The sequence below is a fragment of the Microtus oregoni genome, unplaced genomic scaffold (assembly GCF_018167655.1).
Source record: "Microtus oregoni isolate MIOR12 unplaced genomic scaffold, Mior012 000048F_ref0000485, whole genome shotgun sequence".
NCBI lineage: Eukaryota > Metazoa > Chordata > Mammalia > Rodentia > Cricetidae > Microtus > Microtus oregoni.
In genome coordinates, this window is record NW_024543222.1 from 12,327,746 (window position 1) to 12,352,214 (window position 24,469).

General features: G+C 43.5%; 2 protein-coding genes across 2 annotated transcripts in view; one reads left to right on the forward strand and one right to left on the reverse strand.

The window, feature by feature from the left end:
• Nucleotides 1–450: 450 nt before the first annotated feature.
• Psmd12 (proteasome 26S subunit, non-ATPase 12) lies at nt 451–20,924 on the reverse strand. The gene is made up of 11 exons (XM_041636059.1): nt 20,730–20,924; nt 13,801–13,860; nt 13,586–13,714; nt 12,943–13,050; nt 10,990–11,094; nt 8,062–8,211; nt 7,840–7,974; nt 7,209–7,321; nt 5,099–5,273; nt 3,121–3,198; nt 451–1,075 (listed from the first exon to the last, which is right to left on the reverse strand). The coding sequence occupies exons 1-11, from the start codon at nt 20,835–20,837 to the stop codon at nt 866–868; spliced, it is 1,371 nt and encodes a 456-aa protein (XP_041491993.1). The 5' UTR covers nt 20,838–20,924; the 3' UTR covers nt 451–865.
• A 262-nt stretch (nt 20,925–21,186) lies between these two features.
• The window catches only part of Pitpnc1 (phosphatidylinositol transfer protein cytoplasmic 1), a 276,157-nt gene continuing 272,874 nt past the window's right edge, over nt 21,187–24,469 (forward strand). Inside the window, exon 1 of the mRNA XM_041635717.1 lies at nt 21,187–21,204. The gene's annotated coding sequence lies outside the window, so the exon portion shown is untranslated. The remainder of the gene's footprint in view (nt 21,205–24,469) is intronic.

The window sequence follows — 24,469 nt, forward strand, 5'->3', positions numbered from 1 at the left end:
AAAACTGGTCAAGCTGGGCTTAAGAGTGCACACCTGAAGCCTAGCTCCTGGGAGGTGGAGGCAGCAGGAAAATTGGGAGTCTAAAAGTCATCAACCATGACATATCAAATTTCAGGTCAGCCTAGACTACATAAGACCACCTCAAAACAAACCTGAAAGCAAACAAGTAGGAGGGGCACAGTATAATCAAAGTACACATTTGATTATGGGACTGGAGATGAAGCTGAGCTGTGTAGTGCTTGCTTAGCATGTTAGCCCAGGCTTCAATTGCAGCACCACCAGTAATCCTAGTATTTGGGGAGGAGAGGAAGGAGAGGCCTAAGTTCACAGTCTTCATCCTCTACCACAGAGTGTTGAATTCTGTGAGAGGACTCCAAATGCACTCTGGCCGTACTTCCTGCCACAGTACCAAAACACAAAGCACATCTCCATGCAGATGATCCTTCCATGTTCTATGTTGGTTTTTATTCTAGTAAGTCATCAACAGCTATGACACGATTATTTATAAACATTTGTTAAATCACCATCCCTCCAAGCAGAGGCAACTTCAGGAGCCAACACACACCCTATTTTTATTGCCATGTAGTTGTCAGGTGAATAAAAACAGATGGCAGGAACTTACTCAAGTGAGCTGAGACACAAACCTTTCGTCTTCAGACACTGGAAATGTGGAACATCTTTCTACCAATTGCAAAGCAGAGTTAACATGAAACCAGGGAAAGGAAAAGGCAGAGGAGGCTCAAACACATTCACTATCTTAAAATTTTACAAAAAAAGCAAAGAGTAAGAAAAAAACCAGCATATACACCATGAAAACAGTCTTTTTAATGACCTCCAACTGTGTCTTTTCTAAAAGCATCCGGCCTCACTGTAGGTTGTGTATCATCTCCTCCTTGGCTATGAGGTGTGTCGTTTTGTTAACCAGAGACATCAGCGAGTTCAGTTTCTGAGACCAGTCATTTAATAAATTATTTGGATCCTTGGGTCTCTGGAAGTTGATGACTCCAGCCAGCCTGTCTACTTTAGCAAAGATGGTCTTGTTAACGACTAGATTGGAGAGGAACGCCTCTGACTCCTGTGAGAGACAAACAAACTGGATCAAAATGGATAATAGAGACATCTGAAAATTCTTCACCATAAATACACAGGCCAAGGTTACTGACAATCCATTACCAACTGCTGACTGTAATGACGTACTTACAACACCTGATCATCTAGCACATGAACCCTTAGACGTGCTGACAGCTCCTAGCACTAGGGAGGTCTGATGTAGGTGGGTCTTCTCTCTGTGTTACTTTCATTGGTTAATAAAAAGACTGCCTTGGCCTTTGATAGGACAGCAGCTTAGATAGGCAGAGTAGACAGAACAGAATGCTGGGAAGTAGGCAATGAGGCAAACGCGATGAACGTAGGTTAGAATCTTCCCAGTAAGCCACCACCTCGTGGTGCTACACACATTAATAGAAATGGGTTAATCAAGATGTGAGAGTTAGGGCTGGAGAGATGGCTCAGAAGTTAAGAGCATTGCCTACTCTTCCAAAGGTCCTGAGTTCAATTCCCAGCAACCACATGGTGGCTCACAACCATCTGTAACGAGGTCTGGTGCCCTCTTCTGGCCTGCAGGCATACACACAGACAGAATATTGTATACATAATAAGTAAATATTTAAAAAAAAAATGTGAGAGTTAGCCAGTAAGAGGCTAGAGCTAATGGGACAGACAGTGTTTAAATGAATACAGTTTGTGTGTTGTTATTTCAGGGCATAAGCTAGCCAGGTGGCCAGGAGCCAGGCCCGCAGCCCGCTGTTCCTTCTACAGAGGTCGAGGCAAGATCAGGAGTTGGAGGGCAGTCTCCAACAACGGAAATGTGGTATATTTATGTGCGCGCGCGCGCACACACACACACACACACACACACACACACACACACAGAGTCTCCAGAGCCAGGGCTGAGTCTAAATGTGACCCTGCAGATTAATCCTGGTGGTAATAATAGGGAAAATGGCTGGCACCAACAATGAACTAGCTCCTCCCCTTTACAGTCCTTCCCTCCATTTTTCTCTATAGCACTGAAGAGACACACGTAAGGCCTCTTCCAGGCCAGGCACACACTCCACTAATGAGCTGGATCCTGACCTACAGTTACCTCTTCAAGGCTTTATGGTATAGTTGTTTCCAGAATGCGCTTTGCCACTAGGCAACTACAAGGCCACAGACAAATGATGCTACTCTGGCATACTCTTCTAAAAGAACTGACCAGCAGCCAGTCAAGAGGGAAGCCGTTCAATTCTGACATGTGCTGGCTCTTCTTTTCAGATGAATTATTACAATAGCCACTTTGCTATGACAGAAATGGCTTCTGAGGCTATTAATCCTACATCTTTTTTCGTTTTAGTTTTCGAAAGTAGGGCCCTATGTATGCCAGGCTGGCCTCAAACTATGTAGCAAAGGGAGGCAATAAACTCCAGATTCTCCTGTTCCCCAAGTGCTGGGATTACAGGCACGCTACCTCCTGCATCTTTTTGTGCTGTCAACATACACACAAATGTGACCACAATTACTTCCCCAATTACCCTGGAGCCATTTCAGCAAATTCAGTCAAGTTTCCCTCACAAATGTTCTCCATGCAGTCTGTCTTTGTGGCCCTCCTAACATTCCCCCCCCCCCTTTTTTGAGACAGGGTTTCTCTGTGTAGCCCCAGCTGTCCTGGAACCTGCTCTTTAGACCAGGCTGGCCTCGAACTCACAGAGATCCACCTGTTTCTGCCTCCCCAGTTCTGGGATTAAAGGCGTGCTCCACCTCTGCCTGGCTCCAACATTCTTATTAGACTCCCAGACCTCTAAGTGAAGGTCTAGCTAGCAAAAAATAATATTAATGTAATTTTGGCTATATTTTGGTATTTGAAATAGCTGGGACACTTTAAACTACCTAAATTTAAAATGAAATAGAAAAGCCAGGGGAACTGGTGCATGTCTGCAGTCCAACACCTGGGAAAATGAGGTAGGAAGAAGGAGAGAGAATATAGGGAGTTGGAAGACAGTCCGAGGTGAGAATCCATCTAATCAAGTAGATGGACAGTAGTGATTGACACACAACACATACAACACATCCAGTACTTACATCCACAGAGAGGTCCAGAAGCTGTGCCATCCTTTTCATTGTTATCCGAGTGTAGTACTTGGCCATAATCCTGATGTTCTGTCAGAGGACACACACAATAGCCGTCAGTAGGGTTGAAAATCCAGCTGCTTATATATCCAGGTAAGTTTACTGGCAACATGGAACTCAGAGCTTCTGCTTTTCCCATAGCTCCCCCGTTAGAAAGAAGCTGGTTCTAAATGGCCTAAGAAACACTGAGCCTGAGGTAAAGATTGGCTTCTGTAGTTATTTGTAAACTTAGTATTTTACTGATTGATCATTCACTTATTGAGACACTGTCTCATTCATTCATTGAGATAGCATAGCCTTGGCAGTTCTGGAACTCCATGGAGACCAGGATGACCTGTATAATAGAATTCTGCCTCAAAACAAAAACTTAAATACTTGTATTAATGACACGAATGGTTTAGATGCTATCTATAACCCTAGCATCTGGGAGGTGGAATCCAGATCTACTATATAGTGACCTGGAAGGCCAGTCTAGGCTACACCAGACCCTATCTCAAACAACAAACACAAAGAAATTACATTTTCTAGGGGCTGGAGAGATGGCTCAGCGGTTAAGAGCACTGGCTGCTCTTCCAGAGGTCCCGAGTTCAATTCCCAGCAACCACATGGTGGCTCAAAGCCATCTATAGTGAGATCTGGTGCCCTCTTCTGGCCTGCCCACACACATGGAAGGAATGTTGTATACATAATAAATAAATATTTTTAAAAATTACACTTTTTACTTTCTATGGGAAATGGTGAAGTTAGATAAAGATTCTCTTATTATAAACACCAGTGTCCTTTACAAAACACCAAGACTCACTGGGGGGAGAAGTGAACTATGAAGCAGGCATCTCTGCTGTCCATCAAATCTAAAAGTAACACGAGCCTCTGGAAAGCCTGAGGTGCTCTATATTCTCAGCTCTACCTTTCCTTTACTCTTTGAACACAATCAATGGGCTGATTCATTGAGAATCACGCTGACCTCACCTTTACTGAGGATGGGCTGATCCTAGTACCTCTTCCTCTCCCATACTGGAATTACAGGTGTGAGCCACCATGCCTGCCTTTAAAATTCTGGATTTTAAAGCTGGGCAGTGATGGCACACTCCTTTAATCCCAGCACTCAGGAGGCAGAGGCAGGGGGATCTCTGAGCTTGAAGCCAGCCTGGTCTACAGAGCAAGTTCCAGGACAATCAGGGCTATTCAGAGAAACCCTGTCTCAAAAACAACAACAATAACGAACAAAAATATTTTGGATCCTGTGGGATTCTCCCAGAATGAAAACTGCTCATAGCTAGTTACCTGTTCTGTTTCTTCTTCTTTTTGAGAAAAGGTTTCACTGAGTATTCCTGACTAGTCTGATCTAGCTATATATCAAAGACTGAACTCAAATTCATGGCAGTCCTCCAGCCTCAGCTTCTTGAGTGTTGGAATTACAGGCGTGCAGGAGTGGGTTACTATACCTGACTAGTTATCTGCTTTGTAAACAAACAAACAAAAAAAGGCGGAAAAACAGGCAAGCAGGATAAGATAAACTCTGGCTCGCTCTGGAAAGGCTGAACGTCTGAAATAGGTTGCTATCTCTACTACAGTCTGAAGTAAAGAGCTAAGAACACAGGGTCTGATGTCCTCTTCTGGCCTCCACAGGAGTTGCATGTGAAACACATACAAAATAAAGATTAAAATAATAAAAAAAGCTTATAGATGGGCCTGGTGGCTCAAACTTGAAATCCTAGTATATGGGAGGTAGAGGCAGAAGAATCAGTGCAAATTCAAGGTCACCCTGGCATGCATAGTGAATCCTTCCTCATCATCAGGGCTGCTTGAGACCTTGTTTCCATACCCCCTTCAACAAAAAGTAGAAGTGGTCTACGTTCAAATTCTTCCACTCTTAGTTCTAAGACAACCCAAAAGGTAAGCTGAGAGCCAGTCAACTCCTGATTCTTACATGTTCCACGACTCTGTTCTTCAAGTCTTTCCACCTTTTTTCACCTTCTTCTGTAGAGCTGAAAACGTCAGTTGCCGGGGTCTCAGGGGAACCCTTCCGTAGCTCCACCCCATAGTCCTCGACTAGCGTAGACCAGCGCATCAGCTCCATTGTGGTAAAAAGCTTCAGTAGATCCCTGCAAAGTGCAGCACCACAGTTTTTCAGATCTGCCCAACAGGCTCAGTGGTGTTAATCCCGAGTCGCAAGTCTAAGCAAGGGCTCTCCAACCAGAAACTTCTTTATCACATTTATTACTTGTGTGTGCACATGTGTGAGGATGCACGCATTCCACAGTGCACAAGCATGTCAGAAGACAATCTGTGGGAATTGGTTCTTCTTCCACCATGTGCTTCTGGGAGTGAGCCAAGGCTGCCAGGCTCAGAAGCACCTTTACTAAGTCATCTTGCAGGCCCCAAACCCAAAACTTTCTGAGTGCTGCCATGATGTCACAAGTGAAAAAATTGTGGCCTCACAGATTTTAATGTAGCCTGAAAAGTCTAAAATGTTAAACTTGTGACCAAGTATAAAAAAGCGAGTCATCCAGGTGGTGGCAGCACACACCTTTAATACCAGCACTCAGGAGGTAGAGATCTCTGAGTGCGAGGCCAGTTTGAGTCGAGTTCCAGGACAGCCAAAACTACACAAAGAAACTCTGTCTTAAAAAACAAAACAACCCAACAATAAAAAATCAGACACCCCCCCCCCAAATATGAGTTCTCACAGGAAACATCATGATTCAGAACTAGGAACAATGATGAGACAGTCACAATTCTATCTTCTGATGGTTAAACTAAAAAGTTAAAATCTAATTATCTTCTGGCAACCTGTGTAAGGTACAGATGAAACATTCATGAACTTCATTCAGGTTTAGGCCCCAATCTAAAATAGCAAGTGTACATGCAAAGATTTCGAAATCTGAAAAACATTCATATCAAGCATTTCATTTAAGAGTCTCAGCTTAGCCAGGCGGTGGTGGCGCATGCCTTTAATCCCAGCACTTGGGAGGCAGAGGCAGGCGATCTCTGTGAGTTCGAGACCAGCCTGGTCTACAAGAGCTAGTTCCAGGACAGGCCCCCAAACCACAGAGAAACCCTGTCTCGAAAAACCGGGGGGGGGGGGGGGAAGAGTCTCAGCTTGATCAATGACAGATTAAAACTAGCTAAACAAAAAAATCCAAGTTTTTAAAAATTTATTTTATGTACATTGGTGTAAAGTTGTCAGATTCCCTGGAACTGGAGTTACAGACAGTTGTGAGCAGCCATGTGGGTGCTGGAAATTGAACCCAGGTCCTCTGGAAGTGCTCTTAACCACTAAGCCATCTCTCCAGCTCCCAAAAATTCAATTCTTGCTACTTTTATTTAGTAAAACATTTGTCAATTATTATGCTATCCCCTGTAGTCCAAAGAGCACCCTTCTATCAAGTATGTTCTCCTTACTGAACTGTCAGTCTCTGAGACAGCTGTAAGCACACTGGCCAAACAAAGAAGGAAAATAGCTCTTTAAACAAAAGCGGATCTGCCAGATACGGTGGCGCATACCTTTAGTCCCAGCACTCAGGAGGCAGAGGCAGGCAGATCTCTCTGAGTTTGAGGCCGGCCTGGGCCTGGCCTACAGAGTGAGTTCAAGGATAGGCGCGCGCGCGCGCGCACACACACACACACACACAGCAGCCTATTACTTGAAAAGAAACATGTCTGTTTACATATGATATGCTCCAAATCACACACACACACAAAAAGCAGCCTATTACTTGAAAAGAAACATGTCTGTTTACATATGATATGCTCCAAATGGACACACCCTTGAGAATCATGATGTCCAGGCCATTACTGCTGAGCCCTTTAAAGATGAATATTAACTAAAAGCCGCTAAGCCAGGTTTGGTGAAGGACTCCCACTAGCGGAGGAACTGAGTGTCAAGCAGGCCAGACTCTCACTACATTAGTGTCTGCAGCAGCACTAACTCCGCAGTATCACAATAACTGTTTTCTCTACACCAATCTAGCAGCAGCCACGTGCACAGGTGGAGGTAAGCATCTTGAGTGGATTTTTACAGCGACACCCGCACTTACTTGTATTTGGGAATTTCTTCCAGCTTCTTGTCACTACTTATCCGGTGAACCAAATCTGACTGCTCATTGTCAAAAGGAGCCAGGATGACATACAGAACAACGCTTTTCAGAGCCTAAGAAAGTGGTAAGCAACAATTCATGTGTAACTGGAAACATAATGGGATTGAGCACAAAGTGAAGACTGAAAGAGTTCTGTGTTCTAATTTTTATTTTAAACTCAAATAGTCTTAGAAGGGGACAGGCATGGTAGGGCATGCTTTTTAATCCTAGTACTCAGGAAGCAGGGGCAGGTGAACCTGTGAGTTTGGTCTACATAGGAAGTTTCAGATCCTGCCTTTAAAAAAAATAAAATAAGCCGGGCGGTGGTGGCGCACGCTTTTAATCCCAGCACTCGGGAGGCAGAGGCAGGCGGATCTCTGTGAGTTCAAGGCCAGCCTGGTCTACGAAAGCTAGTGCCAGGACAGGCCCCAAAGCTACAGAGAAACCCTGTCTTGAAAAACTTAAAAAAAAAAAAAAAAAAGTAAGTTATCCTTCTCTTTTCTTTCTCACGCTAGAAATCAAACCAAGGACCTTGTGCCCGCCAGGCAGACTGAGCTGCACTCCAGCATCAGCGTCCCCGCACGCCTCTTACCTGCTGCCACTTCTCACTCTCTGCCTGAATGCAGGGAGTGTCATAGATGGCTCTGTAGTGTTTACAAATCGACAGGTAGGACCCCTCGTGCTGGTCCAGCTGAATCATTAAGTTATAGTACTTCAACTTTAATTTCTGAAAGAAGTTGACAAAATAGGTTAGGCTTTGGGCTTCTAGCAAAACACTTCGAATGCAAATACACCATGCAGAGACAATGCTCACCTCTGTATTTTCTTCCTGGAAAAATTTGGTGTTAATTTTTTTGCTAATGATCTGTGTGCGAATGTAATCCTTCACAGCTAGGCAGAGTCTCATCTGCTCCAGAATAAACTCCACTCGCTCCTTCTTCTCCATGGACCCATAGGTTTCCACCTAGCAGAGCAATTCCTCAGGTAAGTTTCAGTTACTTAGTGGATATTAAAATATTTAGACAGGTCAAATATTAACTCTTCATATTTGTACAGTGTTGGCGATTATACAAAAAGCAAGTTAGGGAACTGGAGACATAGCTCAGCAATAAAAAGTGCTTGATATTCTTCCACAGGACCCGAGTTCCGAATCCAGCAGCCACGTCAGGTGCCTCGCAACCACTTCTAACTCCAGGTCCAGGGAATTTGATGTCCACTTTTAGATTCCAGGAGCATTGTGCGCACACACAAAATGGTATTTTCAAGACAAAGTCTCACTATGTAGCTCTGGCTGTCCTACAACCCATTATGTAAATCAGGCTAGCCTCAAACTCAAGAGATCAACCTGTCTTTGCCTCCCAATACAGGGATTAAAGATGTGTACCACTATATCAGGCAAAATAAATCTTTAAGACAAGAGAAGTCTTGGAGTTTGCCCCCGCTAGTGTAAGATCCCACAAATGTTAATATACATAAGGGTTTGCATAACCACGACCGCAATGAAGACTCAAACCCACTCATGTTATCCCTTTAGTCACAAGGTTTCTTTACTCTTAAGGCCTGGCAAACAAATGGTCTGTTTTCATCACAGGTCTGTCATGTAAAGAATGCCAAATACAGCTAGCAGTGGTGGTGCATGACTTTAAAAAAATTATTCATATACTTTTATTTTATGTGCATTTCTATTTTGTCTGCATGTACATCTGTGTGAGGGTGTCGAATCTCCTGTAGTTGGAGTTACAGACCTCTGTGAGCTGCCATGTGGGTGCTTGGAATTAAATCTGGGTCCTTTGGGAGATCTGCCAGAGCTCTTAATCACTGAACCACCTCTCCAGGTCTGGTGGTACATATCTTTAATCCCAGCACTTGAGAGGCAGATTGCTGTAGGGTATTTGATAGCACTGGGAAACTCAAGACAGTGTTAATAAAACCTTGGATCAGGGGGTGGAGCCCAGAGACTAACTGACAAGAATTAGCCACAGAGAGTAAGAAGGAGTCAAAGAGATGGATAAAGATACACAGGAAGTAGTAGGGAGGGACTTGGGAGATTTTCCAGTTTTTTTGGTCTGGAACAGGTAGAGAAACTTGATTGCTGGGCCTCTGGTAAAAAAAAAAGGGGGGGGGGGGAAGGTCAGCTGTTTCCTCCTCTACTGCCTTTTTTTGATCTACCAGGTTTTCACCCCAATATCCAACTCCTGAGTCTTTACTGGTATCAGAACAATTTAGATAAAACAACAGGCAGAGGCAGGCAGATCTTTTTTTTTTTTTTTTTTTTTTTTTTTTGTGATTCCAAAAACAGAGTTCCAGGCCAGCCTGGGTCCTAGTTCTAGAAGACAAGGCTACACAAAGAAATCCTGTCTCAGAAAACAAAGCAAACAAAATAGAATGACAAATATGAGAGAGCCAGGTAATCCCAGCACCGGGGAGGTAGACAGGTGGAGCTATTTTTGTTTGTTTGTTTGATTTTTGGAGACAGGGTTTCTCTGTAGCTTTGGAGCCTGTCCTGGAACTAGCTCCTGTAGACCAGGCTGTCCTCGAACTCACAGAGATCCGCCTTCCTCTGCCTCCTGAGTGCTGGGATTAAAGGCGTGTGCCACCACCGCCCAGCAATAAGTGGATCTTGGTAGATCTGGACAAGCTTAGTCTACAGTGATAGTCCCACGGCTACACAGAGACACTGTTTTGAAAAAACAGTAATAATAAAAATTGTGTGAGAAAGCTCCTGGGATAAAGTATATAAAGCAGTGGTTTTCAACCTTCCTAAAGATGTGACCCTTTAACACAGTTCCTCAAGTTGTGGTGACCCCAACCATAAATTTATTTTTGTTGCTAGTTCACAACTGTCATTTTTGCTGCTGTTATGAATCATACTGTAAATTTCTGATATGCAGAAATATCTGACACACAAACCTGTGAAAGGACTGCTTGAGCCCACAAAGGGGTCACGACCCCCAGGTGGAGAACCACTGATATAAAGGCTCTAGAATTTGCAGGAAAAAAGATCAGAGAACGAAGACAATGCAGGGCACTAGCCCTTTCAGTAAAGTCACATTTCCCTTTCATTAGCCCACTGGAAAATGAACTCAACTAGAATGTCAGAATAACCTGTTTAACCTAATGGGCAGCCTCTGACAGACCCAAGTGAGTCTGAATTCACAAAAGCGACTTAGAATTTTTTTAGCACATTCATGTACCATTTTCTGGTGTGATACTCCATGGCTTTTCTCAGAACGCGTAGCTCTCTAAAGAGGATAGTGTATATATCCACTCTATCAGTTTGTGCCTTTAGAGAGCCCTGGAGAACACAGTATCAAATCAGGGTTCAGTATGCCAGGGAAACACTCATCACCGAGCTCTTAAGACTTCCAGATCTGCCAATTTTTTTCCTTTGTCAAACCATTCTGGTCTAGAAATTTACCTATAATCAATCATTCACTAAGTATAAAACCAAAAATTTAATAGCAGATTCCTAAGACATCTAAGTAAGCAGTGCATTTACTTAAATTCTAAACAGAACTCAAATAAGTCTACAAAAACTAAGGTCAATTAGATGCTAACTTTTCTTCAAACTGTGTTTAGCAGGTTAGCTTGTAAAATTTAGTTTCAGGAACACACTGTGCTGTGTGCATGCTTACTCTTGGTGACTCAGCAAAAAGAAGCAATGATGCATTAAAATCAGCCACTTCCACAAGAAAATACTGCCAACTCAGCACAAAGTTTACACGCTCCCGAAAGCCCTTACCTGTAACTCTTGAAGGATGGAAGCAGCCTCTTTCACATCACCATTTTGTTCCTTTATAGTTGCTAAGGTTTTAGTCAGTCGTGCACGCTCAATTTCAACATAAATCTACAAATGGAAAATGATAGTCTCAAACTCTTCCAGAAATATGTTCACATTTAAAAGGCAGAACTGCAACATCAGGACTACTAGCTACAACCTGCTGAACACTTCACTATTCACACACTTTGAGAATCTCTCATCACACACAGACAGAGCAGGATGCAGAAAATATATAATTATATTTTAAATTATAATTATATTTTAAATTATAAAATATTATCCAAGATTGGAGATATGGCTCATGGGTTCAGGATCTAATGCTATAATGAAGGACTGCAGTTTAAAGTAGAGCACCTACATCAGGTGGCTCACAAAAGCCACCTCAGCTCCAAGGGATCCAATACTCATTTCTGACCCCTGTGGCCATTTTTGTATATACCCCAACATATATAAAGTAAAATAACTTTTAAAAAAAATCTGTATTTTTCAATTTTTGGTGTGCAAAGTTCTTCTGTATGTGTTGCTTTCATTGGTTAGTAAATAAAACTGTTTCAGCCAGTGGCTTAGCAGAGTACAGTAGGGTGGGAATTCCAAGCAGAGATGGAGGGGAAAGAAGGCGGAGTCAGGGAGAAGCCATGTAGCCCACAGGAGACAGATGCACTGGAGCCTTGCTGGTAAGCCACAGCCCTGTGGCAATACACAGATTAATAGAAATAGGTTAGTGTAGGATATAAGAGCTAGCTAGCAATACACTTAAGCTATTGGCCAAACAGTATATGGTTTTGTTTTGTTTTTTTTTTTGGTTTTTTCGAGACAGGGTTTCTCTGTGGTTTTGGAGCCTGTCCTGGAACTAGCTCTTGTAGACCAGGCTGGTCTCGAACTCACAGAGATCCGCCTGCCTCTGCCTCCCGAGTGCTGTGATTAAAGGCGTGCGCCACCACTGCCCGGCTAGTATATGGTTTCTGAGTGATTATTTTAGATCTGGGCAGCTGGGAACAAACGAGCCACCTCCACCAACAAATTTTGTTTTGGGAAACTAAATATAAAATTATTGTGTTTAACAAGTAATAAGATCACAAGCTGTATTAATGACACAAAAACCAGAAACTGGCTTTAAAAGATTTGCAAGAGCTGGACAGTGGTGGCACACACCTTTAATCGCAGCACTTGGAAAGTAGAGGCAGGTGATCTCTGTAAGTTCTATGTCAGTCTATTACAGAGGAAGTTCCAGTATAACCAGAGCTGTGTAGGGAAATCTTGTCTTGTACAGTCAACATCAGAATTCTATCAAGGCTCTAAAATAGATTCATCCTTTGTTTTGGATGTTGTGGACTGAACTAAAGTTCTCATCTACACAAAGTGTGTGCACCCCTCCCCCCCCAAAACCAACCAATTCTAGCTGTACACGGCAGCATACCCTTTTAATCTCAGCACAGTGAGAAGCAGAGGCAGGTGGATCTCTTTTCTGAGTTCAAGACAACTCAAGGCTGCATAGTGAGATTCTGTCTCAAACAAAACAAATAAAACCTACCAATCCCTAGAAATTATGTGAAACAATAGCACTACATAAATGTATTTCATTTATGGAAAGTTACTAAAAGTGGGCATACAAAGTTAACAGTGGTTGAAGTGATAGCATTTTGTTTATTCCTTAAAAAATATAAAACATAGCCTGGCATGGTGGCACACACCTTCGACTCTAGAACTTGGTAGGCAGAGGTAGGAAGATATCTAGCAGTTTGAGGCTAGCCTTGTCTACACAGAGAGTCTGAGGTTAGCCAGGACTACAGAGAAGATCTGGTCATAAAAAAAAAGGAAAACCAACAAAATCACCATACAAATATACTTACATGCAATATAGAAGCACATCACCCTCACTAACAGCAGGAAGAAGTCACCCAGCACAAAACTTACCTTTCCTTCCGTAACCATCCGTAGAGTATCAATCAGTCGCAGCTTGACAGGGAGGTCTGTGATCTCCTCTACGTAAGTACAGCACTGCTGAACCATTTTTGCAACAGCCTAATAAAATACAATAAACCACTCATAATTGAAATTTATTCTTCAAACAGAATTTTTTTTTTTTTTTGTTTTGAGAAAGGGTCTACCTATGGAGTTCTGGCTGGTCTGACACTCACTTTGTAGACCAGGCTAGCCTCAAACTACTAGAGATCCATCTGCCTCTACATCTCTCCTAGTACTGAAACACCATGTCCATCTTGAGGAGAAAAGTTCCATAGCTAGATCCCAGTAGAATTTCAAGCCACATCTAGAATATATTAGAAAATTGTAGGTTAAATGAAATTTCAATGAATTCAGAGATTAGTTTCCTCAAAATCTTTAAATGCAAACGTACTATTTGGAAACTTTTATATTTACTATTTATGTGTGTGAGCTTCTGTGCCATGGCCCATATGTGGAGGCTGGGAGACAGCTTGCAGAAGTCAGGCCCTCCTTCCACCACGTGGGTCTTGGGGTCAGGCAGCAGGAGCCTTTACCCACTGAGCCATTTCTCTAGCCCCAGTCTTCTGTGGTTTTAAAGCATTGAGGAACTCACTTGTTTTAACTGACTCCGCCGTTTTGACAAAAGCATAATATTTTCATTAAGTAAGTCCCATTCTTTAGCCTCATAACACATTTTCACTACAGCAACCAAGATGCGGGATGTGGACACCATATCAGAGGCCTGCAAAAGAGAAAAGATATCCTAAGTAAATGGGGCAGCATCAAAAGAATCACTGGCAACTGTGTTCTGCTTTACTATCTACTCACAGTTCGGGTCTGCTTTTCCAGAGAGAGAAGGGTTTCAATGACTTCTTGAAGCCGTCCTTCCTGAAACAAGAGAAAGCAATGAACCATGAAAACATCACCAATACAAACCCAGCACCTGACCAGAGCTTTTGAGAAAGTTAAATCAATGTCCATTCTGAAGGGGGAATGTCATCCATTACTGCTTGTTTTGTTTTTCTCCATTTGAGAAAGGCTTGCTTCTTCAGGGGAGTTAGGTATCCCCAGTCAGGACCCACGAGCTGCTTCCCTTCTTCCCTCTGTGAGTGCAAGTTTATCTAGGTAAGTGTTCTACCACTGAGCTACATTCCCAGCACAGTACACAAGTTTCTCTTTTGTTCCCCTTTCATCCCTCTCTCTTGTTTCCCATTTATTCACTTATGGTTTTCTAAGGCAAGGTTTCTCTGCGTAGCCTCAACTGTCTTGGAACTTGCTCTAGACCAGGTTGATCTTGAACTCACAGAAACTGCCTGCCTCTGCCTCCTGAGTGCTGGGATTAAACAGGTATGTGTCACCATCATCTGGATATTTAATTTTAGCGGCAGGGTCTCATGTAGTCTGGGCTGGGACTCAAACTCATTATGCAGTCAAGGAAGACCTTGAATTCCTACTCTCTTGCTTCCACACATAAACACATCTGGTTTATATGATACTAGGAGCAGAACCAAGACCCCCAGAATGTGAGACAAGCATTCTACCAACTGAGCTACCACCCCAGACTCACAAACTTCTTGAAGATGTAAAGAAGCTCAAGAAAAACTGAACCTGTAACTACAATGCTGTCTCATCTGAGAAAAACACCAAGTCTTTGTTTTGCATTTTAACTTGTCAACTCACAGTGGTGCTACCTGTTTATCTTGTTCTGTACAGAACTCTTAGCTGGTAGGACACTGAACAGTGTAAATAGAAGAATAAATGTTTTGAAGACAACACTCACAAACTAGCCTAAAAGTCATGCTCTTAAGAAAAGACTCAACCAGACTCAATAGACCTTGCTGAGAGATGGGAGGAGGAACAGTGAGCTAGACAGGCAAGTGGCAGAATAGAAAGGAAGGCTCATAGTAGAGAGGATTGCAAGTATGAGGCTAGTCTGGGCAATTTAGCAAGACCTTGTCTCAAGAAGGGCCATGGGTGTGGCTTAGTGACAGAATATTTCTCTGACTGAACAAAGCCCTGAGCTTGTGCCCGTAGCACCTCACCCACTGTTTTTCTAGTGACAGTCATAGACAATTCATAAATGTTGTTCCCTCCCCAACACCCACTTAACAGCTTTTATGACCTACGAATTTAAGTCATAAATGTTTGGATCTTGTCATATTTTTCAAGATAACCTGTAAAACACATACACAGAGAACATATATATAAAACACACACACACTTTGTTGGGAGTCTAGGGGATGGGCTAGGAATTGACGACATTCAATTCAATAGTATACATTGAGCAAATATTTTACTACTGAACTACAATCCCAGTCTAACCACACAGCACAGATTATGGACTGTACAGACTTAATAAAATCTAGAACATGTAGCTGGGCAGTGGTGGAGCATGCCTTTAATCCCAGCACTTGGATGGCAGAGGCAGCAGATCTCTCTGAGTTAGAGGCCAACCTGGTCTACAGAATAAGTTCCAGAATAGCAAGAATATTACACTGAGAACCCTGTCTCAAAAAACCAAAACTGGAACATGATTATAACATGTTCTAACAACGTTTTAAGAAAAAGGGAGATCCAGTTCAGAAAGCCCCCTGGGCCCATGTTCTCCAGGGGGTGATAACAATGGATAAAGCTAGAAGGCTAGTGAGTCACAAAAGACAAGAATCAGTGCTAGGAAGTCAGCCACAAATTTGACTGTCACCGAGGTATCAGCAGAACCAGCGCCTAGGCTTTGCCCATCCTGGTCCCCCACTCCCTCCAAGCACACCCCTTCCCTCGTGCTCTGACAGCTGTGCTTTGTTCAAAGTACCCTCTATGGGAAAACAGCAGTCTAAGAAAATAAAGTGGGAAAAAGGTTAAAATGCCAAATATCCTTTATTTACTAAGACAGCCGTCACTGTAATCAGGTGGCATGGCACATGGCACTCTAACTCAGAAGCAGGACCCTACATGGGAGGGAGTCACACTGTCACAGACCATGTACTCCATGATCAACATCAAAGACCATCTTCTTAGAAAGGAGTTCTTGGCTACTGTTGCCTGAAATCACCTGTCACTCAATACCTCATTTAATACTGACCCCTCTAGCACTGCTTGGCAACAACCTTGAACTATATTCTAATGGTTACTGTCTTTGTAACCTCACTTCAATCTTAAATCTGGAATTGCTGTTTACCATGGTAGTTCACCATGAAGCTTCATCAGCCAAACACATACATACTATGACTTTTAGAGATACCATTGCTGCTTTTTGAGACAGTCTAACTGTGCAGACCAAGCTACCCTCAAACCTGCACTGATCCTCCTGTTCTGGTTTCCAACATGCCAAGCTTACAGGTGAGAGCCGTCATGCTTAGTGTCTTGTTCTATTGCTGTGAGACACCAAGACCAGGAAAACTCTTGTGAGAGAAAGCATTTAATTGCGGCTTGCTTACAGTTTCAGAGGCTTATTAGTTCATTATCATCATGGTAGGAGCATGCTGACATGCAAGCAGGTGCTGGAGCAGCAGCTGAGAGCTACATCCTGGTTCACAGAAAGTGAGAGAGACTTGGAATTGGCTTTCTGAAACCTCAAAGCTAACCCCTGGCAACACACTTTTACCAGCAAGGCCACACCTCCTAGTCCTTATATTTCTTTCAAATAGTTTTACTCCTTGGTGACTAAACATTCCAATATGAGTCTCTGGGGACCATTCTTATTCAAACTGCCACATTCAGCTTGAAGATAACTTTTCATTCCTTAAATAATAGTGATTAGTGTACATTTCCTACCTACCAAGGGTCTCTGAGTTCCCCTAGGCCTGGACCCTCGTTTAATTGTTGCTTCCCTCATATCATCTTGTACATGACATATGCTAAAACTATTCAGAAGGTCTTAATGGCTTACAATTCTTGACTGTCACAATAAGAAGCACGGCTCCTGAAAAGCCCCCTCTTCCAGGCAGCCTCTCAACTCAAAGGAAGATGGTAAAGCCATCCCACACCAGGTGTCAGAACATGTGACTTGAGTGACTCATTTTCCTCACTTTCCTTGTACATGAGGTAATGTCTACAGGCTTGTTTAATGTCACTAAGCGCTGGGCATCTGTAGGTTCTGTAAGTTTGCCTCCATTAACCTGAGAGATCCAGTCTTGTTAATGGTTTGCTAAACAACCTAAACAAGGAACTAATACAAAGTTCTCACAAATTGTTGACTTTCAAAGCCTTTCAGGATCTGTTCTTTAAAGGGCTCTTCTGTTTAAACTGTTAACAACCATTAAGCTGTTCTACACCTTATGTACTTCTTATTGCTAATATTCACTTAGGAAGAAGCTGCAGGTGACTAGAAAAAAAAGGAAAGGTCTGGAGGGGTAGGAGAAACAAAGACTACAGAATACAATGTAAGACTGTAAACAGCCTCTAAATAACCCACAGTCCAGAAAGTCCTCTGCACTATCAACTGCTGAACTGCTAGTGAGGCCTTCAGACTGAGTTAACTCAAGGGGAAGGATCGACCAAAGCCAGGAGCCTCTTTATCATTTACCTCTTTTTTTGTTGTTGTTTTTTTCGAGACAGGGTTTCTCTGTGGTTTTGGAGCCTGTCCTGGAACTAGCTCTTGTAGACCAGGCTGGTCTCGAACTCACAGAGATCCGCCTGCCTCTGCCTCCCAAATGCTGGGATTAAAGGCGTGCGCCACCACCGCCCGGCCATTTATTTCTTTTTTAATTCTGCTCTGGCCCTCAGGTGCCATTCCAGAAGCATCAGAAGGGAATGGATTAGTGTAGGCTGTGGAGCCAGGTTCTACATTTTAGTCATAGCACCATATAATCCTAAGAAAAACAAAAAACTCCACAACTCGGACCCTCACCTTCTCTTAGGGTAGGTGCATGATTAAATCACTAGCTATAAAGACAAGCCACAACAGTATGAGCATCTTGATCATCACAGCTGACATCTTTCTAGTCCGACAGAGCAGTATCACAGGCACAGCTGCCCGTCTGCTGGGTGTCTTAGGATGTAGATGCAAAATTGTTCTAGGTCATGTCTGCAGGAGATCCAAAATGGAATGACTAGGACTGGCAATTTTACCACTCAGGCTTAGACTTCAGTCTGCCCTGCCCTCTTGTTTTTCAAGACAGGGTTTCTCTGTGTAACAGCTCTGGCTGTCCTATAACTCCCTCTGTAGACCAGGTTGACCTCTAACTCATAGAGATCCACCTGCCTCTGCCTCACAAGTGCTGGAATTAAAGGTGCGTGTGCCACCATCATCTGACCAGTCAGTGTCTGTCTCTCTCTCTCTGTCTCTCTCTCTCAACGTGTAATGGTGTGTGAAGGTGTTAGATCACCCCAGAACTGGATTTACAGACACTTATGAGCTGCCATGTGGGCACTGGGAATTGAACCTGGGTCCTTTGGAAGAGCAGTCAGTGCTCTTAACTGCCAAGCAATCTCTCCAGCCCCCAGTCTGTCTTTTTAAGGCTTCTGCCAAATGTGGTTTTCATATCAGATAAATTATTCTTCCTAATAAGATTTAAATTCTTAAAACTGAAACAATGTCTGAAGGAAATTAAGCGCAGAACTAATGACCCCTTATCAGGAAATGAAATATAGAAAAAACTGGTAACTATTCTTGTTGCCAGATGACCTGAGCTTGATCAGCCTTGATAAACCACAATTTAAAGTCTTGCCACAAATGAAAAGAACAACGCTTTCTTCAAAGTTATTGAGCTAAAAATAAAACAACATATGCTAAAATGTTCCATACATTCCAAAGTAGAACTGTAACACTAAAGGCCTCAGTGTTACTTGCCTAACACACAGGTCCCAGGGTTTAATCCACAGCCCTGGAAAGGGGCAAAGAGGAAAAAAAGGAAAAAACAAAACAAAGCAAAAAAACAGGGTAAAAACCTTAAAAGAGAGTAGTGGCACATGCCTTTAATCCTAGCACCTGGGAGGCAAAGGCAGGCGACTCTCTGTGAGTTCTAGGCCACCCTGGTCTACAAAGTGAATTTCAGGACAGACAGGGCTGCACAAAGAAAGCCTGTCTTAAAAAGCAAAACAACAAAAACATTAAAAACTGGTACAGCTCAGTGATAGAGTGCTCGCCTAGCATGCCCTGGGTTCAGTCTCTAGCCCCCTCCCCAAACCAACACAACTCACATGCATACCTTGTTTTGCTTGACAAACACACATAGTCTTTAAAAGTTAAACACTACACAAACCCCCAGAATCCCAATGGTTTACATTTTAGTTACTTTAAGAGGCCCAAAGAGTCTTTGTTTGACCACATCCAGAACTCATCAGGAAGGCATCTGGCTGGCACTTGAGTTTGCAGCTGTGCCATACAGAATAGGAATGGCCTTTTTTCAGGCAACACTTCTTCTTGCCTGAGCCTTCCCAGTGCTGGGATTCCATGTGTGAGCAACCCCTGCTGGAGTCATCCTTTCTAAAGTGAATGATGCCTCTCCCACCAGGAACACCACTGTTCTATTGCCTTCAAGGTGGACATTGAGGAGATGACTTTGGCCAGCAGGTGTGTTTTAATTCTTCAGCTCATCAGTTCAAGTAGCATTTTAAGACAGATATTAGCGTTCAGTTTCTCAGCATTAAAAGATTTCACATAAAGATCCCTATTCCTGGGGCTGGAAAGATGGTTCAGCAGTTCTCTTCAGGAAGACCTGGGTTTGAGTCTCAGCATACATATGAGGTTTCACAACAGGTGTACAAACACACGCAGGCAAAACACTCATACACATAAAATGAAAAAAGGTAAAATTCCCATCGAAAACAGCATTGCCAATCGGCTTTGTGAAGATACTGCATTCTGTACCTATGTATTAAGCTCTTCAGGACCAAATAAACAACCTTTACGTGGAGTAAATTCCTGGTGACTTTAACACTGATCTGTAGTAGGAATTTAAGGAGCTCTAATCCTTAGTAATAACCAACAACTTATCTAATGAGCAAATCTAGTTTTGAATTCCTGATTCTGGCTACTACTAACTAAAACCTCGGGCAAAATAATTTCAGTCCTGGCTTCCTTATGTACAAAATGAGATCTAAAATGTTTGCCTGACACATAGTGTGTGGAAATGTTTGGGTCAAGGTATGTTCTCATTCCACGAGAGGTTGGACGGTGTATCTCAATGGCAGAGCATTTGCCAAGCTAGCGTTCATGACTCCGAGTTCGATCCCTAGCACAAAACACGTTCACTTTCTGCCCTGTCAGGCTCTTTTAATACCCGCTTGTCTTTCCTATACTGTCCTGAAACGACTCTTCGCTTTCATTATCTTACTGAAACCCAATGTGCTCCAGTGACTCTCACTTGGATGGCTTGGGGTCCTGGGTCCATTACATTTGTACTACGACTTTCCTGGTTCTCCTGGCCAAAGACCAGGCACACTGCCATGATTATAAACGATTTAAGGACGTAAATTGATTGGGCCACAATAACATTACAACCAAACTCTCTGATACAGCCTGAACCTGAGAACCGACTAAATCAAAGGTTACTTAGCGTCCCAAGAAACGGCAGGCACTAAAACTGGGCGTCAAGTTCGATGGGAAAGAGGCGACCAGCTCTCTCGGGCTCGGGGACATTCGGGTTGCGGGGACTCCCGAGCGGACAGACCCGGGGTCTCCCACTCAAGCAGGTCCAGCCCGACCTAGGAAGGCACCAGAGATGCGCGCTCCAGCCTGCGGGCCCCGAGGCCTAAGCAGGCTCCACGCCGTGACTCAGCCCCTGGCGCCCGCCAACAGCCGGCCGGCCTCCCCTCACCTTGGCCAGCTTCTCGCACTCGGGCAGGCGCTGATCCACCGTGGCGCTGTAGTCCACCTCCATCTTCACAATGCGCCCATCGGCCCGCTCGGAGCCGCCGTCCGCCATGGTCTCTGCCTAAACGTTCCCTGCCGTACCCCAGCTTCGGCCACCACTCGTCACTCACACCGGAAGCCGCCCGCACTTCCACTCAGGCGGTGCGTCGGAAGCCCGCGGGAAGGACCCCGTGAGGCCCTCTGAGCTGGTCGCCAGTCAGGCAGTGCTGCGGACAGCCCTGAAGGCGGGGCGTGTGGCGCGGGGGCTAGCCCAGGAGTGGGCGGGGCTGCTCTGGGGGCGGAACTAGTGGCTCCACGCTCTTGACCCAAACTGTGGGACGAGAGTGTCCACCGGCTGAGGGAAAGCAATGGAACTCTGCAGGACGTCTCCTATAATCCCCACGTCCTCTGCTTCGAAATACGTTTAACCAGAACCGTCGGTGAGCCACTTAACTTTTCTTGGCGTTCGGTGTTTTCATCTATAAGTGAGGAGGCTAAAACCGACCCTGAAAACAAAAATTCTAAGGTTTTTCTCTGCTTGAGAATCTTGAATTGATAAGTAGGATTTCTAATTGCTCCTAAGAGAAAGGGTGGCAGGCAGCTCAGTACTATAACAAGCAGTGTTCTTTCGTTTTCGCTCAATCCACCGTTCCAATAACAAGAATCCCTAAGACAACCTAGATTACATTTCTAAGGAAATTGCAGTTCATTATTATTATTATTAGCTAATATTAATTTTTTTCAATACAGGGTTTTTCTGTGTATCCCTGGCTGTCCAGGAACTCACTCAGTAGACCAGGCTGGCCTCTAACTGAGATTCGCGTGCCTCTGCTTCCTCGGTGCTGGATTAATGACATGTGCCATCACTGCATGGCATTATTGTCATTATCTTGACATTTATTTAGTTATATGTCTGTGTACACATGTGTGGAGGACAGAGGACAGTTTCTAGGAGTCAGTCTTGCCTTCTGCTATGTGTGACCTGGAGCTTGAACTCAGGTCCTGGGGCTTGGCAGCAGGTGCCTTTATCACCTGAATCACTCTGGCCTGAAAACTGCAGTTTTTAAGGTCTGTACAACTTTATCATCTACACCTTCTGAATCCTTATGAAATAGTTTAGGATTCTTCAAAACAACCACCACCACCACAGCAACAAAACCTTCAGGCCGGGTATTGGTGGTACAGGCCTTTAATCCCAGCACTCAGGAGGCAGAGGCAGGTGGATCTTTGAGTTTAAGGCTAGCTTGGTCTATGTAGTGAGTTACAGGTCAGCCGGAGTTAAATACTGAGACCCTGTCTAAAAACTACAAAACAGCCGGGCGGTGGTGACGCACGCCTTTAATCCCAGCACTCGGGAGGCGGAGGCAGGTGGATCTCTGTGAGTTCGAGGCCAGCCTGGTCTACAAGAGCTAGTTCTAGGCCAGGAACCAAAAAGCTACGGAGAAACCCTGTCTCAAAAATTCAAAAAAGCAAAAAACAAAAAAAACCCTACAAAACAAAACAACATATGACTATATGATCACACCACCTATAACCTCATTCCCTCTATATATACAGAGATATTATATATTTATTTATTTATTTGAGGTGTTGTTGGTATTTTAAATTTTGTTTTTGCTTTAAACTCAATACTGGTCATGTTATATTTATGGATTAAGAATATTTTCCAAGATTTTTATTGAAACACAGTAAGGAAAAAGTATGTTATATATGTACATCGACATAAATTCAATTGAGAACCATTAATATAACAACCACTGGCTATGCATGGTGGCACATATATCCTACATATACACATACATATGCATAAAGAGAGAGAAAAATATTTGAAAATATACAGCCTAATGTTGGAGATGTAGGTCAGTGATAAAACACTTACCTTGCCGGGCGATGGTGGTGCATGCCTTTAATCCTAGCACTCGGGAGGCAGAGGCAGGCGGATCTCTGTGAGTTCGAGACCAGCCTGGTCTACAGAGCTAGTTCCAGGACAGGCTCCAAAGCCACAGAAAAACCCTGTCTCGAAAAACCAAAAAAAATAAAATAAAAAAACCCCCACTTACCTAGCATATATGAGACCCTGGGTTTGATATGCTATATGTATATGATATATGTATATATACATACAAGCATACACGTGGGCTGAAACATGTCCACAGTAGAAAACAAAGAAGCCTGGGGATGTAGCTCATTGGTAGAATGTCTAATTCTAGTGAGATGGGAAGCCAGTGGAGTCTGAGACAAAGGAGCGGTATGAGCTAACATATTAAAGAATCACTTATGGGGACACACACACACACATAAACACACACAAACACACTGAATCAGCTGGAAGCTGGAGTGTGGCTCAGTGGTAGAATGATTTTTTTAGTATTCATGGATTCCATTCCCAGTACTGTGATCATACACACACACACACACACACACACACAAAACAAACAAACAACAAAAAAAAAACCAACAAGCAAAAACTCAGTCTGGATGCTGTCTGCTCACTAAGTTTGGGCAGAAGTTGGGAGTCTAGTTGGGAAATTTTTTGCAATAACCCTAACTAAAGGAAAACCACTGTGGTAGGGATGGGGGCAACAGTCGAGGTGCTGAGAAGTGGCTGGATCCTGGATACAGTCTGAAGATGGACCCAAGTTTGCTGAGGGGAGTTAAACATGTCAGCGAGCTTTTTGGTCAGTGTGTCTGATTGGGTGGAAGCGCCATTTCTCAGGAAGCGGTGGATTAGGGAGGACAGGAAGAGGAATAGCATCAGTTTTGGCTGCACCTGGGGTGTCTGTTGGCTTGGCCAAGTGGTAGTGTTAAGAAGGTGAGCATGAGAGCTGATCTTGGGGGCAGGCCTTTTGATCCCAGCACTTGGGAGGTAGGGGCAGGCAGATCTCTAAGTTCGAGGCCAGCCTGGTCTACAGAGTGAGTTTCAGGACAGCCAGGGATGCAACAGAGAAACCCTGTCTTGAAAACAAAACATTAAAGTAAAGATAAAAAAATTTAAAAGAGATAAATTAATAAATAAAAGAGTGAGGAGCGTGTACGTGTGTGGTTCAGGTCAAGGGACGCCATTGTGGCTAGAGATTTGAAGTTGGGAGTCATACTGGATTACAGGCACTGGAAGCCTTAAAGAAATGTCCCTCTGTGTAGAATACTTCTTTTTGTAAATTGCCCATTTTTAAAGCAATTAGAGGAATTGCTGGGTTTTTTTTTAAAGATGTGTATATGTATGTAGATGAATTTGTGTATTTGATATAGAGAGAGCAAGTGGGAGACTGGGCATCATGGAAAGGAGATTGGGCCATCTCCCTAGCACCGCTACTCTTTTCTGTGGGCATCCAATCTCCCTTTAGCTCTGTGGTTCTCAACGTGTGGGGCCTTTTCCCAGATACCCTGCATATCAGATATTTACATGATGATTCATAACAGTGGCAAAATTACAGTTATGAAGTAGTAACAAAAATAACGTTACGGTTGGGGGTCAGCACAACATGAGGAACGGTATTAACAGGTCGCAGCATTAGGAAGATTGAGATCCACTCCTCTAGGCCTCATCTAGGATAGCCACCTCATCTCAAAGTCTTTAGTTTGATCACACCTCCAAAGACCCTGTGTAAGGGAATATCTTCAGATAGCTTTGGAGGCCATCGTTCAATTTATCACAGGCAGATTAGTTTTTTCTTTTAATTTAAACATTTTTTCCCCAAAATATGT

What these genes read in the sequence shown, in the direction of transcription:
- Psmd12 (XM_041636059.1), bottom strand. Translation starts at nt 20,837, where the DNA reads ATGGCGGACGGCGGCTCCGAGCGGGCCGATGGGCGCATTGTGAAGATG. An exon ending in AGTGCGAGAAGCTGGCCAAG is followed by an intron (nt 13,861 to 20,729) that starts GTGAGGGGAGGC and finishes CTCTTGTTTCAG; the next exon opens with GAAGGACGGCTTCAAGAAGT. An exon ending in GGATGGTTACGGAAGGAAAG is followed by an intron (nt 11,095 to 12,942) that starts GTAAGTTTTGTG and finishes TTCCATTTGTAG; the next exon opens with ATTTATGTTGAAATTGAGCG.